At 41.1% G+C, this 15,400-nt stretch overlaps 1 protein-coding gene across 11 annotated transcripts in view; it reads left to right on the forward strand.

The window, feature by feature from the left end:
• KDM4C (lysine demethylase 4C) overlaps positions 1-15,400 on the forward strand; it is a 447,252-nt gene that overhangs the window by 26,430 nt on the left and 405,422 nt on the right. For 7 of the 11 annotated variants that reach the window (XR_013346208.1, XM_077817665.1, XM_077817667.1 and 4 more), the window contains exons 2-3: positions 2,849-2,887; positions 11,260-11,424. Coding sequence is in view for 10 of the 11 variants with exons in the window: in XM_077817665.1 (XP_077673791.1) it covers positions 11,281-11,424 (144 nt within the window). In the remaining variant the exon portion in view is untranslated. Of the gene's footprint in view, positions 1-2,848; positions 2,888-8,229; positions 8,341-11,259; positions 11,425-15,400 lie in introns of all 11 variants that reach the window. The other 4 variants (XM_077817658.1, XM_077817659.1, XM_077817660.1 and 1 more) reach the window with 4 other exon arrangements.

Raw genomic sequence — 15,400 nt, forward strand, 5'->3', positions numbered from 1 at the left:
CCCTATATGTTACACTGAAGTTACTAGTTATTATTAGGGCTGTCGATTTAATCACAGTTAACTCATGCAATTAACTCAAAGTAATCACAATTAATTGCAGTTTTAATCGCACTGTTAAACAATAGAATACCAATTGAAATTTTTATTTTGGATGTTTTTGTACATTTTCATATATATATTCTGTGTTGTAATTGAAATCAAAGTATATATATTTTTATTACAAATATTTGCACTGTAAAAATGACAAACAAAAGAAATAGTATTTTTCAATTCACCTCATACAAGTACTGTAGTGCAATCTCTTTGTCCTGAAAGTGCAATTTACAAATGTGGATTTTTTTGGGGGGGTAACATAACTGCACTCAAAAACAAAACAATTTGTAAAACTTCAGAGCCTACAAGTCCACTCAGCCCTCCCTACTTCTTCTTCATCCAGTTGCTAAGACAAACAAGTTTGGGTACATTTACAGGAGATAGTACTGCTCTCCTCTCACTTTCTGGTGACACTGTAAATAGGAACAGGCATTTTCATGGCACTTTTGTAGACGGCATTGCAAGGTATTTACCTGCCAGATATGCTAAACATTTGTATGCCCCTTCACGCTTCGGCCACCATTCTAGAGGACGTGCTTCCATGCTGATGACGCTCGTTAAAAAAATAATGCGTTAATTAAATTTGTGATTGAACTTTTTGGGGGAGAATTGTATGTATGCTCTGTTTTACCTGCATTCTGCCATATATTTCATGTTATAGCGGTCTTGGATGATGACTCAACACATGTGGTTCATTCTAAGAACACTTTCACTGCAGGTTTGACAAAACACAAAAGATACCAATGTGAGATTTCTAAAAATGGCTACAGCACTTGACCCAAGGTTTAAGAATCTGAAGTACATTCCAAAATTTGAGAGGGACGAGGTATGGAGCAGAAGTCTTTAAAAGAACAATACTCCGCAGCCAAAACTACAGAACCCGAACCACCAAAAAAGAAAATGAACCTTCTGCTGGTGCTGTCTGACTCAGATAATGAAAATGAACATGCATTGGTCTGCACTGCTTTGGATTGTTATTGAGTAGAACCCATCATCAGCATGGATGCATGTCCCCTACAGTGGTGGTTGAAGCATGAGGGGACATAAGAATCTTTAGCAAATCTGGCGAGTAAATATCTTGAGATGCTAGCTAGAACAGTGCCATGAAAACGCCAGTTCTCACTTTGGTGACATTGTAAACTAGAAGCGGGCAGCATTATCTCCTACAAATGTATGCAAATTTGTTTATCGGAGGGATTGGCTGAACAAGAAGTAGGACTGAGTTGATTTGCAGGCTCTAAAATTTTAGAATGTTTTATTTTTGAATGCAGGTTTTTTGTACATAATTCTTCATTTGTAGGCTCAACTTTTGTGATAGAGATTGCACTACAGTACTTGTGTTAGGTGAATTGAAAAATACTATTTTTTGTTTTTTTTACAGTGCAAATACTTGTAATCAAAAATATATATAAGGTGAGCACTGTACACTTTGTATTCTGTGTTGTAATTGAAATCAATATATTTGAAAATGAAGAAAACACCCAAATATTTAAATAAATGGTATTCTGTTATTGTTTAACTGTGTGATTAATTGCAATTAAAAAAATAATCACTTGACAGTCCTAGTTATTATATGATGTCTCATAATTTGCCTGGAATGAAGCCACACCATTTTAATTTCCAGAGCTGTTCATAGGATCTCTCTGTATGTAGTACAGTTAGGTAGCATATGTACTCTTAGGTAACATATGCATTTACAATAGATTTCAGACTGTTTTGAGAAAGTATAGAATGATGAGTAAGGAGGGAATATTAATTTTCCTTTGGGCTTGGGGGAATAGAGTAGAGTGGATCTGTATTCTGTAGAGGTAATCTGTAAGCCATGTTAAGGAGACCAGTGTACTTTTTTTAAATTGTCTGAAGGTGAAGGCTTGAAAATCAAATACATACACAGAGATCAAATATCCATATGACCTCTTTCCAGTGATACTTTCCTGCCAGTACGGGCTTATACATAGCAAATATCCACCATTATGTATATATTGCAATGGTGGGCATGAACACACATCAGGCCATATGTGCATGTCATTTAGCATAGTTGTATGTAGCTTTTTAAATTCAGTTATCTGCACTAGAATGTGGGTTTTTATCATCTATCTATCTATCTATCGGTTAATAATTGACACCAAATATAATTTCTTTTTTCCTTCGGCCACCTTCTACAACAGCTCTGACAAATGAGCTTATTTTCTCCTATTGTTACTACTAGAAGCGGGAGATCAGAAGTCAGAATGGTGGGGCTGTTGCTCCTTATATATTAAGGATTTACAATGCCGCTACTGACTTGTTTCCAATCTTCATTGGGTGGAAGCAACCTTTTTGCTGGCAATTAAATTTTTCCTGTTGGGATTGCAACAATGTGTACTGATGGTCAAAGAAATTTTGTGTTTTTCTGAATTTCTCTTGGATTCCACCATCTGAAAATCCACTTCTCCAAGAATCTCTCTTCCTCTTGTCTTTATCCATTACCTCCACAGCCTCCCTTTCATGAGCCACAGTCTCATCTTTCACCTCGTCATTGTTTTAATTTTATGGAAGAGTTGATCCCGAAAACTCTGGAGATTAAATGAAATGCTCGTATGAGTAAAATAACTCCATGCTTAAGTGCTTGCAGGATCAGGCCAGTGGATTGGAAACTTTTTGTATGTTATATCATTTGAGGCACTTTGTAAATGTCTGGTACTATATAACTGATTTTAATCTCTCTCTCTCTCTCTGTCTATATCTAATTATTTTTGTGTACACTTGTTGGTAGGAGGAAGTAAAAGAAGGAATTGAAGACACTAATTCACAGGTAACAAATTACCCTTTTTTTTTTCTATAGCATTCTTTCTCTTGCCCTGCAATACAGAGATTTTTATTTTATGTGAAGTGATTGATTTTGCTCTGTGTGTGTGTCTCTCTGTCTGTCTCTCTCCGATTCTGAGTTAAGATACTGATTCTGAGGACAAATTCTGGTGCTGACTTTTTAGTAAATTTTCCCCTCATTGAGTAAATTGGGCATTAACGTTCTGGTCTTAGATTCCTGTGTCCATCTTTTCACTGTATCTGTTTGGCCAGTAAAGTAGGAAGATACCAGCAAACTAAAAGTTAATTCTTCAAGGCAGCCCTAGGAACGTCTAGAAGGCAGTGCTCATTTGGGGCTTAACTTTTGAGTCCTTGACTTTGAAATCTTACTATGCTTTTAATGTGTTGTGGATTGGTTTTGGATATAATTGTATGTACATGCTATTTTGCTTGGATAGCAAAGATTGCGGAGAGTGAAATCCCATCTGCAGTATATCCACCAAGACACCATCTGGGGGGATAGAGGAAGAAGTGCTGTGCCTGCAAACAACTGTAACAAAGCCTGTTGCTACTGTTCTAGCTATAATATGCATCAGCACATGCATAGAACACGTGATCGTGCTGAGTGGTACAAAGACATCAGTGTAAGTTTTTAGGATAGGTACATTACCCATGAGTGATGAGTAGCCATCTCAAAGTGCAATTAAGACCTCTTACATTGAATCATTTGTTGCCTTGTTTATGCCACATTCTAAAACAGTCTTTCTATAGAGAAAGATTTTAGTGGTTTTAAAAGTTAGGTTGGTAGTATCTTTTTGTTGTCTTCTAATTGTAAAGCCACGCTGCCTTACTACCATGAATCCAACTGTATAGGCAGAGGAAGAGGATAGTATAAGCATAAAAAGGAAAATCACCTTTTTTCCCTCCCCAATGGTACACATGCATGCTGAATGAGGACAAAGCTTAAAGATAAAAGAATTTGAAATATTTGCTGACTACAGGTGTGTTCTAACTATGTGAATGACCTGTAAACTGAAAATATCTTAACATAAAATCACAATAGAAGCAGAGTATAAGTTTGCAGAGAGTCCAGTTATTGAGAATTTTTCTATCCCGGCAGTGAAGGACTAGTAAACACATTCTTAACATATCAAAATACTAGATTCTTTGTATGTAGTATAGTATGACATAACCAAATATATTTTTCTAGTCTCAATCTGCTCCTTGAAATATTTCCAAACTCTCAAAAATGTATAATTACTGCTTGATAAGTTATCATAGTGATTGCAATTAACGGATTAACGTCTGCTCACTAGCTGAGACTTGAATATTGGTTTCCTTCCCCTACAGAAGATAAACTTAGAAGCAACTTCTGAAAGGGAGAGAAGCAGTTCTCAAGCCACAGACACTGAATAAAGATGAAAAAGATTAATGCATGAACTAGCTAGCAAGGGAAATGAATGAACAAAGCCCCCACAACTTTTGTATCATCTGAACTTTAGGAGCAATTTTCTCTTTACTACAGTCGTAGAAGAGGACATGAAAGAGATGCAGTCTTTAGCTCTAATGGTAGAGGTCTGTTAATAGCTTTTAACAATTGACAGATAATCAATAAAACTTTGTTCTGGTGTCACTTGTTAACATCTATATTTATTTCAGGGATTGCTGTTATCTTTTGCACTAAGATGATATCTGTGTAGGGAATTCATACTATGTAGGTAGTATTTATTTATTTTTTACATAGCACCTCTCTAAAGTATCAATGGGCCTGATCCCAATTTCAGTTGACTTCAATTGGAATTGGACCAAGTCCAAGGTGCTGCACAGTTTTATGGAGCTGTTGGTAATGACACCATACTTAAGGCTGACCTTGGTCTCCCATATTAAGCCCTGATTTTCTTTCCCCCTCCCCTCCCCTTCTGACTTTTGTTTGCAGTAACTGATTTGTTTGCAAACTAGGATGCTGAAAATAAGGGTGAGAATAATTTTTTCCAAGGATTGAGGAAATTCAGGATTAAAGATGTTTATATGTTGCTTAATCAAAAGTAATACAAGTCTTAAATTTATTCCCAGCGTCATGACTCTTCGACCCATGTGTTCTCAATAGAGGCACCCAGTTGCACAGCAGCTCTTCATGTGCAGAGCGCAGGATGACTCTTCCATATTGGGTATTTCCTAGGAGAAAACTCTTTAGGAATTTTCATTCTTACAGGCTGGCCAGTGATCCAACTGGGGAAAGGAATCTGCTGATCATGTTGAGCCAGTCTTGTCCCTGAAGCTACAAGCAAAGATAAGCACTGAGAATGGGCACAAATTGAGGAGTGATACCATGGTCAGCTCTGCTGGCTGACAAATAGGAAGCCAAATCTGACCAGATACATGTTCTAAAGCAGACAGAGCACCATCTATCCAATTCCTGAACCTGGGATTAGCTGATGTTAAATGAGGGGGAAAAAGTCCCTGTGTATGAACAGAAAAAGCTTTTACTCAAAGGTTGCCAAAGGGAATAGGATGACAAAACAGCTATCGAACAGGCCAAATAACCTAGACATGCACCTCAGGCCCAGCTCAGGTCTGGTTCTAACTACTCAGGCTCATAGAAAGGGATTTGAATGTCAATATCTTTTGCGTTACTCCAGTCTTCTCTGTGGAATGTGCTAGAATTGGCCTCCCTCAGCGCCTACTGCAAACTTTCTTACCAGGAGCATGCCTAAAGGCTATCCTGAACAACAGGGCCTCCTGCCTGATGCTGGTAGCTTCAGGCAAGGAAGCCATAATGGTATACAGCATAGTGAGTGTGAGTGTGTGGTTCCTGCTCCTCTGGGGGTTTCCAAGACCTAGCCAAATCTCCCATTGTTCAGCACACCATGAAACCCCTTTACTGATCAGGGCATCTGGCTGGTGGCGTAGCCAGCTGGAGAAAACAGGGGGAGCAGAGATAAAAAAAAAAAAAAAAAAAGGCACCACCCACTAGTACTCACCCGGCGGGGCTCCGGGTCTTTGGCGGCGGGTCAGGCTGTGCTCTGGGTCTTCAGCAGCACTTCGGCATCGGGTCCTTCACTCTCTCTGGTCTTCGGTGGCACTGAAGGACCCCCTCCACCTCAATGCCGCCGAAGACCAGAGAGAGTGAAGGACCCGGTGCCAAAGTGCTGCTGAAAACCCGGAGCGCCGCCTGACCCACCGCTGAAGACCCGGAGCGCTGCTGGGTGAGTACAAATTAAAAAGGCACCAAAGAATTAAAAAGGCGCCACTTCTGCTTGGTGGGGGAGCGGCCGCTGCCCCGCTCCCCCCCCCGGCTACGCTACTGCATCTGGCAGCCTGTGCACTGAATGAAGATGGCCACTGGGTATGAGGTGTCTGTAGAGTGAGTGGAACCTGCTCCCTAGTGCATTGGCTCACATGTTTCAATGAATGGGTCACAAGTCGTGGAATTTAGCAACTTTCTTACAAGACAAAACAGGTGAAAGCAGCCTGGTGGTATCACAAGGTAGCTGGGAGCATAGCCTGATTCACCAATGCCAAACCTCTTGGGTTACTCCTATTCATAGATGCTTCAGCAGCATCATAGGCTCCCCCTCTGTCCTTCAATGCCCGGCATGCAGTATTACCTGCAGGAACATGCACATGACTGATGATAATATTGCTGACACACACTCATTTTCAGTTGAAATTTTGCTGTTATGACCCTACTACAAAGGCCCTTACTAACTTCTTAAGTCCTGGCTGTCAGAGTTCATACTATACATCACTGCCAATTATCCTCCCCAAAATTGTCCAGAACAGGGCAGGGGTCATATAACCCAGCCTTGTAGCTCTACTGGAAGGGGAGTTATAAATTGCATGAGATCTTTCTTCTCCCTTCTTTATTTTTCCCTACCTTAAAGCCCCAATTAAAGAGGGCTTGGAAGAAAGGAAGAAGCAGGGGACGGGGTGTGGATCTGAGGGGAAAAGGCCCTAAATGTAAAAAGTCCATCTGAAAAAACAAAGCTTTAAAGAAAAATCCTCTGTTTTTCAGATAAATATAGGAGAAAAATCAAACAGCATTTCAGGAATAAAAAAAATTGCACTTAAATCCCTTAAATAAATAAGGGAAGAAACCACCTTGTCTCCTAGATAAATGTAGGTAAGTGGACATCCATAAATATAGCGGGGGTTCCAGCCTCAATCGCCATCACAGTTCGGGGAAAACTAATAAAATAGAAACAGCACTGTAGGTCAAGTAAGGCAATCATGTGAGACTAAGGGTGGGGAAAATACCATAAATGCTCTTTTTTAAAAATAGTGGGAAAATATTCCTCCCTTAAGTGCCACTACACTCTTTCTCTCACTTGTTACCCTCTCCTCTATTCTTCCTTCCCTCTTGTCCTCCCTCATGTCCTGTCAATCAAATTAAGACCTGCACATGAAATGAAGGGGAGGTTGTCCTAGCACAAAGCCCTTTGGCTTAGGTGTGAGTGTATGTGGTAGGAATTGCACCAATGGAACATTCCCAACCTCCAGAGGCTCACCCATAAGAGCTGTTGGATGTGGTCTTTCCGTTGCTGTTGAGGAAATATGCCTTTTGGCTATCATGGTTATGAAGTAATTATCTTGTTAAGACGTCTGAGTTCTTCTTTATTTAGCCATAAGGCTGTGAGTTTGTCATGGAAGTCTTGGATTCCGTGACTTTCTGGGACCTCCGTGACTTCTGCAGTGGCTGATGCGGCTAGTCCGGGGGCCACCTGAGCAGCTTTGGGTGCGTGTGGGAGAGAGCTCAGGGTTGGGGTGTGGGAGGAAGTGAGGGTTCTGGGCAGCGCTTACCTTGGGGGGCTCCCCAGAAGTGGTGACATGTCTCTCCCTGAGCTCCTAGCTCTGCATGCTGCCTCTGCCCGCAGGCACTGCCCTCCGCAGCTCCCATTGGCTGCGGTTCCCGGCCAATGGGAGCTATGGAGCTGATGCTTGGGGTGCGGGCAGCGGGTGGAGTTAGAGCTGATGGAGGCACATGTTGCTGCTTCTGGGAAGCTGCGAGGAGCCAAGTAAGGAGCATGCCAGTCCCGCCACCCTCCCTCCCCTGAGCACCCATGGCACCCCCTGGACCTTCCCCCCCTGCCCCAAGCACCTGTGGCACCCCTGGGCTGCCCCTTCACCTCCAAGATTTAGTCAGGGGTATATAGTACAAGTCATGGACAGGGCACGAGCCATGAATTTTTGTTTACTGCCTATGACCTGTCCATGACTTTTACTAAAAATGCTTGTGACTAAAATGTAGCCTTAGTTATCTGCAATCCGTGAAGCAGATGTATAACCTCTTGGCAAATGAATCTTTAGTGCTGCTGTACATTTACTTTTCTAATGTAACCTGTCTTGTAGGAAATGGCTTGTAAGGATGAAAAGTGTAAACTTGATTTGCCATTCTTGCTGAATCAGTAGTGGGTGAGAAGAACAGGAACACCGAGCCACACTCCTAGCCTGAAATAGCAGGTATGGATTAAGGACGGTGGCAATGGATGGAGGCCTCTTAATGTTGTTCATTGCTTGTGGACACGTGCATACCATGTGGACACGTGGCTTTCATACAGTGTCCCCCATTCAATAACCTTCAAGCATGTCACAAAAGGCAAGTATCACTATGCCCAGGTCTCATGGATCCAGTTCCAGTTCCATATTCCCTGGACCAGTAATTGTAGCAGGATCAGATAGGCATCAAGAAGTGGAGATGAAAGGAAAGGGGCACTCTTGGTGGAAATGACTCCAAGGATCCTTTATGCAAGGTATATCAGGCGTACCTCAATTGCCATTAAGAAAACTATTGACTGTCCCAATTGTGTACTCCCTCTCTCCCCAGAATGCCCCAACTGTGTATACACATATCCACACCACCCTTCCCCTGTCCCCATTAAAAAGCCACTATATAAAAAAATATCCAGAAATCTGAATAGTCCAATTCACCGGTCTAAGCCAAACATCTCTATCCGACACCTTAACAACTGTTTCCCAGGAAAAGGGAAAGGAATATGGATGAAACCAGTAAAAATAGGTGAATGGCCGAACTATGTCAACCACCCTCTCCCGCAGTCCTTGCATTCTTAAACAGAGAAACAGTTTAAAAAAAAAATCCACTCAACTAAAGCCAAGGTTTCAGCTCAAACAACTTCCTAGGTACAAAGAAAAAGTATGGAGGGGAGAGGGACTTATTGAAGGTGGGGTCAGGAAAACATATCAAGCTGATAAGTGCCAAGAGAAGGAGTCACATGTATGCATGTTTGGGAGAACTAAAGATTGAATATAAGGGAAAAATAAAGGCACAAAAGCAGACTAAGTGCAGGGACGCTAATAGGGGATTGAGAGGGAGAGAGACGTAAAAGAATCTTTCACAGGCAGATTTGCAGAGCAGCAGTTCACACAAAACTAAACCAACAAAGGCAGGATACTGTGGCCAAGCTAGTGGTGTGTGCTCACACAGAGAGAGAGAGAGAGAAAGTGAGGCCTGGGTTAAGGGACTTGCCTAAGGGCACAGACGAGGTTGCTGGAGCAGATGAGATTAAAGATTCAGAAGTTCCCACTCTATCCTCAACCACTATTTGCTGTGCCACAGTCCTTCCCAAGCAGTGGCCATAAAGAGAGATTTGTGGGGTGAAGAGGAGAGGATGCCACAGCTGACGATGGAGAAGGCAAGGAAGGAAAAGCAAAGATGTCCCCGAGGTTTGCAATAAGCAGCAGGCATGAAGCCACTGTGGCAGTGGCAGCAAGACTGGAAAGAGTGGGGAGGATTATCCAAGGAGTGACTGTAGAGTACTACGAGTATCTTGCTGAAGTGGAGGGCAGAGCAGGGAAGGGCCTTCATGTGCTTCGCTTGCCAATACCAACTGCTCTGTGCCCCCAGCCAGCCAGCCAACCTACGAGCTTGTTGAAGGCTCCAAGACTACCCAATAAGAGCCCTCCTCTTAGAGGTTCTGCCCCATTCTCTTAAAGTTGCAACATGGTAACCGCAGAGTTCGTGGCCTGCTTTTGGGTTCTTGCCCACAGTCCCATCACGGTGATTCTTAATTGCCTTAATTCCAATTAATTTCAATATTCATTATTTGTTTTTTCATGACAGATTCCAGTGCATTAGAACAGATATTTACTGCTCATGGAAGCCACACATTTAGCACAGCATGTTTAAAAATGCTAACAAATTGAGCTAAGATGTTTTAATATGTAAACTGGTTTAACTTTCTCTTTCATAGCTGTGATCACATATATTGTTACACTTTGAGCGAGAATTAGGATTATGTGGCTGGTATTGAATGATGATGCTTTAAAATAGTATTTTACAGAGCAAAAAGGTGACAATCTTGAATTATAACATGGTGTAATTTTTTTTCCTGGCTATGCTTTTGCATAGGGCAAAAGAGGAATGATGACCTACAGTGAACTGACCTTGCTAATAACAGTTCAGTTCCTTTTTGTGCTCTACAATGCAAATTCTCTAGAAAGTCAATCAAAGGTTGAATTATTTTATTACGTTCTGCCATGAGGTATGCAACATGCCTCAGTTGCAAACCCAGAAAGTATGCCTTTGATCCCACAAGTGCTCTGTACTGGGTACTAGCCAATCTAATAGCAGGACTGGTGTTAGTTTCTGTTGCAGAAGCATAAATATGTGAAAACCACATAAGTGGCTACTCATTTCATGAGTATTATATCTTTGTATGAGAGACAAGAATATATTGTTGCTTTTAATTAAATGAAATAAATTAATTCCTATTTTTAGTGACAAAACATATGGGGGCAGGGGAAGAGGACTTGTCCTGTTTCTCTCTGTCTTTGATATATATGTAAACCTATTAAAAGAAACAATGAGGGGAAGGAAAGTCTAGTGGTTAGAGTCAGGCAATCTGGGCTCAGTTCTTGACTGTGCAATAAATTTCTGGTGTGACCTCGGACACGTCACTTAATCTCTCTGTGTTTCAATTCCCCATGTGTAAAATGGGAATAATGAGACTTCACTGCCAAACAAGAGTATTGTGAGGTGCTTGGGCTCTGTGGTGATGGGGGTGCCATGTAAATACCTAAGACAGAGAAAGTTACAGTGTACCAGAGATGAATCATCACAAGCAGCTGCTGCTATAATATTGAGGGATAAGTTTAGAAAGTATATTGTTATAAAGACAAACAATGAGGGGCTAGATTGTGCAACTGTTACTCATGATTGGGTTCACCAGGGTGGGTAATGGCTGAACAACCTAGTCCTACTTTTATATTATGTTCTTGTAACCAGCCTGGGAGATAGTATTTCAAAAGTATTCATTCCAGGAAGGAGCAGATATATTGATACATTTTTGGAAGTGATTTTCATTGAAGGATTTTTCATTTCAATATACATTATACTTTATTAATAACTTATTTAATTTTTAGCAGGACTGATATTGAGCCACAATGGCAGCTGTAGTCTCGGACAGTCCTCCAAACCCAAGCTGCAAAATTATGACTTTTAGGCCTTCAATGGATGAATTCAGGGAGTTCAACAAATACTTAGCGTACATGGAATCAAAAGGTGCTCATCGTGCTGGACTTGCAAAGGTAAACATCTTTTACATAAAAGAACAACTATTTTCTTAAACATTTGCCTTTTGCAAAACTGATGTGTTAAATTTTAATAATTTTTCAAATGGTTCTCCTGTGGTAGCTGTTGATATGTCCCTCTTTAACAAAAGTTAAATGGAATAGCTTACGTTGCATGTAAACAAAGAAAAAAGAAAATGTATATTGTCCTCCACATACTCTCAAATTATCATCTATTTGCTATTATCACATGGAATGTGAAAAGAAAATCTGTTTGAGGCTGACTAAGTTAGTGCTTAGCAGCGCAGTCCAAAATAGAGAATTCATAATATAAATCAGGGGATCCAGTATTACAAATATAGGAATCTACTGTGCAAACACTTAAAGGTGTGTGTAACTTTACTGACATGAATCATTTCACTGAAGTCAGTGGGTCTACCTATGAATAAAATGAAGCACATTCTTAAGTGTTTACAGAATCTGGGCCATCATAGGATTTCAAATTGTTGATTTTTTTAAATTGTAATCATTCTACCTCCTGGTTAACAAAAGTAAGGCATGGAAACCATGCAAAAGCTACTGTAGCATTGCCTCTTGGCTGAGCAATGGTTGATTCCGGGCCATGTAGCTAGTCAGTTTCCATTAATGGAGAGAAACTGTCACAACTTCAGTTTGGTGTAACTTATTTACATGATGAATATGTTCTTATCTATGCTATATACATTAGTCTTGTTACTCTTTATGTAGTCCTGCGGTCTGAGGATCATAGGGGAGGAAACACAACCATGTACATGCAGATCTGGGAACCTCAGCTCGGTCATTCGGAATAGTCACTAGGAACAGCTACCTTAATCACTGGGTCTCCAACACTGTGTTGCAAACCGAGAACATTCAAAAATCATCAGAATGGCTTAAAATGAGACTTATAAAATAAAAATAACAAACTTTTTGGGTTCTTATTTACTTTCTGTGTTTTGAGCCTTGAGGATGCACTTGGGGCACATCTCCAAACTTTTCTCTGTGAGCATGAAGGCTAGAAACTTTTCTTTTTTTTAAATGAAAATTCCAGTTACTAGATTGGGCAACTCATTCATTACAGACATAGATAAGTATATGAGGTAAAAGTACACATTGATGTTATGTTGTCCCCACTACCTTCTGTGCTCATTTTGTTTTGAAACAGATGGGTTTGCTGCATGGTACTAATCACTGCAATTGGACTGCTTATATGCTTAACATTTAAGCATGTGCTTCAGTGTTTGCTGGACCAAAGCCAGAGCACTCAACACCTTGTAGCATCAAGGCCTAAGATGGCTGGGGAACAGGAAGCTTTCTGATTAGCAATAATTGAGCTAGCAGAGAGTGAAGGGATCGTGCAACTTGTTTTGGATTGTTCAGTATATTGACTTGCCTCCTTGATCCCGAAAATCTTAGCATCTTAGGTTTGCTGATGGTAGAATGTCCAGGGGTATGATAAATTCTTCTTGGAGCCATGAGGCCACCTGACTTTTTCCCACCATCAAAGGGTCCACATTGTGGTGATCTTTCTTCCAGTCACCATGGGCTAGATACAGAGTTTTCTGAGGCCTTTCATTGCCTCTCTCTCAGTGAAGGCAAGACCTGGTTACTAGAGAGTAAAGGAAGATGCCCTCTTTCTTCAGTGTGCTTTGTACTGCCTTGTCAATGCTTTCAGTCCCTATCAGGGAGCAAGAAGGTATTGGGGTTTAGGGGTGATTGCACTTCTCATTCAGTTTTTGGGCGGGCTGATTGGGATGGTTTTTCTACTCTCAGTGAAGAATTTCTAAAGAGTGAAAAAATATTTTTTTAAAAAAAGGTCAAACTCGCTTTGCCTTTCAACTGTAAATAAAACTGAGCTGTCATTTACAGTACGAGTTTCTATGTTAAAATCCTGAATTAATATTCTTAAGGACATTAAATGAAAGTGTAAGCCACTTGCTAAGACCTATCAGGAGATAAGGACTTTTTCTGTTTTGATTGTGCTCTAAACATAATCCTTGCTTCCCTGGGTAAATCTTTTTCTCAGTGAATTGTTTTACTCGATGTCACATTTAGATTAATGTTATGTCTAATAGCAGGGTTGTGTATTTAGTGACAGTCGTTAGAGTAACATCTGTAGTGGCTCTCAGGAGGGAGGCTGTCACACAGGGAGACTGCAGATACTGAGGTTGTGGTGAGGCTGGAGGTGTGTAACAGGAGAAAGTTAATGAGATCTGGAACTGGTGAGCTAATGAAACAAACAAAGAAAATTAACAGATTAAAGACACCTGAGACCTGAGTGCTTTGTGTTTGTGGACTGGGGATCAGGGAGAATGTAACAGATCCTGGAATTGAAAGTCATAAAATTACTGACAAAGATAGCAGCAGCTGAGAGCGTGCTGGGTACAGCAACTTTTCTCATGTCAGCTATAAGAAAAGAGTCACTCTGTGTTTCTGAAAATATTAACATTTTTCTTTCAAGACACGCAAACTCAATATTCACTGTTTTTAATTTTGCACTGAAATTCCCAAAGGCAGCAGACTGGCTGGTCTCTCGTTTTCATTTCTTCGACCGCTTCAGGGAAGGGAGTGATGACACTGAGAACCTTTGTTAATTTTAATATGGTAGTGCCCCCCTGTGTTCAGGTGTTCTGCATTTAAGAAAACATCCTACCATAATAATGGAGAGATTGTGAGCTTTGATCAGTCAAGCACATTATGTGACAAGAAATATGGTCCCAGGCATCAATTCTTTGTTTCTTTCCAGATTCTTTCCTGGCCTAATTTACTCCCATCCAGGCTTTGGATCTCACTCTGGAGCCACAGTTGGAAATGCTGGTGTCCCATCCTACATATGACATATTAAAATATCTTTCCCTGCTTGTCCAACTCTTTTTTGAGGGATGGAGAGAGTTCTGTGCTTTTCAACATTAAAATACTCTGTTGAAAAACAGAGGGAGCCCTGAGAAACAGGACTGACATAATTGAAATGAGCGGAGAGGGTGGAAGAACAGAGAGTAAGGGCAAGCTGTGTCATTTTGTGTTCTTTCAAATGATTGTGCACATAATATATATTCTACTTCCGGGTTTCATGAACCCAGAGTATGCGAGTCAGAGACCTTCAGCTAGCAGTACCTATTGGGGTGGCGCATGTGCTCTGCACATCCTTGTGCCTTGAATTGAGGGCAAAAAGGGAAGGGCCACACTGATCCATCTCTCACTGCCTGTGATTACAAGTTTGAGCACTCTGCAATGCCTCAAGCTCATGGTCCCTTTTTCCAGCTTATCAGTGGGGAAGTTTTCTTTTGTTCTTGGGAGGTGCCTAAGTACTGCATTAATGTACAGAAATCACCGGATTGGAGCATGAGGCCTTGCTTATTTTGAACTATCAGGCACTCTTGTTGAAATATGACTTTATTAATTTGGACTCCAGGGCAAAATTCTCACAAAAGGTTCCTCAGGACTAGAGAAATGCGTTTAACTCCCTAGTTATAGAGGGCCTCCTGGTTGTTGGCATTTCTTTATGGCAGCTCTTGACTTGGTGGATACAGCTCCAGGTTGATTGCAACAGTCATCACTATGTGGTAAATTATTCTGCCACCATGTGTCTGGCATCTCAAGGGAGGCACAAAACATGGTGGACGACTTGCCATTTAAGGGCTGCAACTTATTCACAGACAAAATGGATGAGACATTACACTCACTTGAAGACTCCAGAGCAACACTTTGTTCCCGAGGATGTCCCCCAACCCCAAGAAGAAGTCATTATAGGCCTCAAATGCACATATATGGCACCAGCTGCTGAGTTTCCGAAGAGATGTTTTCACCTATACCCTCTGTGGGTTCTTGCCATCCAGGTCTCTGTACTTCAAAGCAGCAGTTTTGATGGGTTTGTCAAGAGCAGAGTGGCAATCGTTGAGGATCTTTCCATCTTGTGCCCTGTCACCGGGTCTGTGCCGGCACTCCCACTTTTATGCCTGCACGCTTTGTTTAGGCT

The sequence above is a fragment of the Eretmochelys imbricata genome, chromosome 5 (genome assembly GCF_965152235.1).
Source record: "Eretmochelys imbricata isolate rEreImb1 chromosome 5, rEreImb1.hap1, whole genome shotgun sequence".
Lineage (NCBI taxonomy): Eukaryota > Metazoa > Chordata > Testudines > Cheloniidae > Eretmochelys > Eretmochelys imbricata.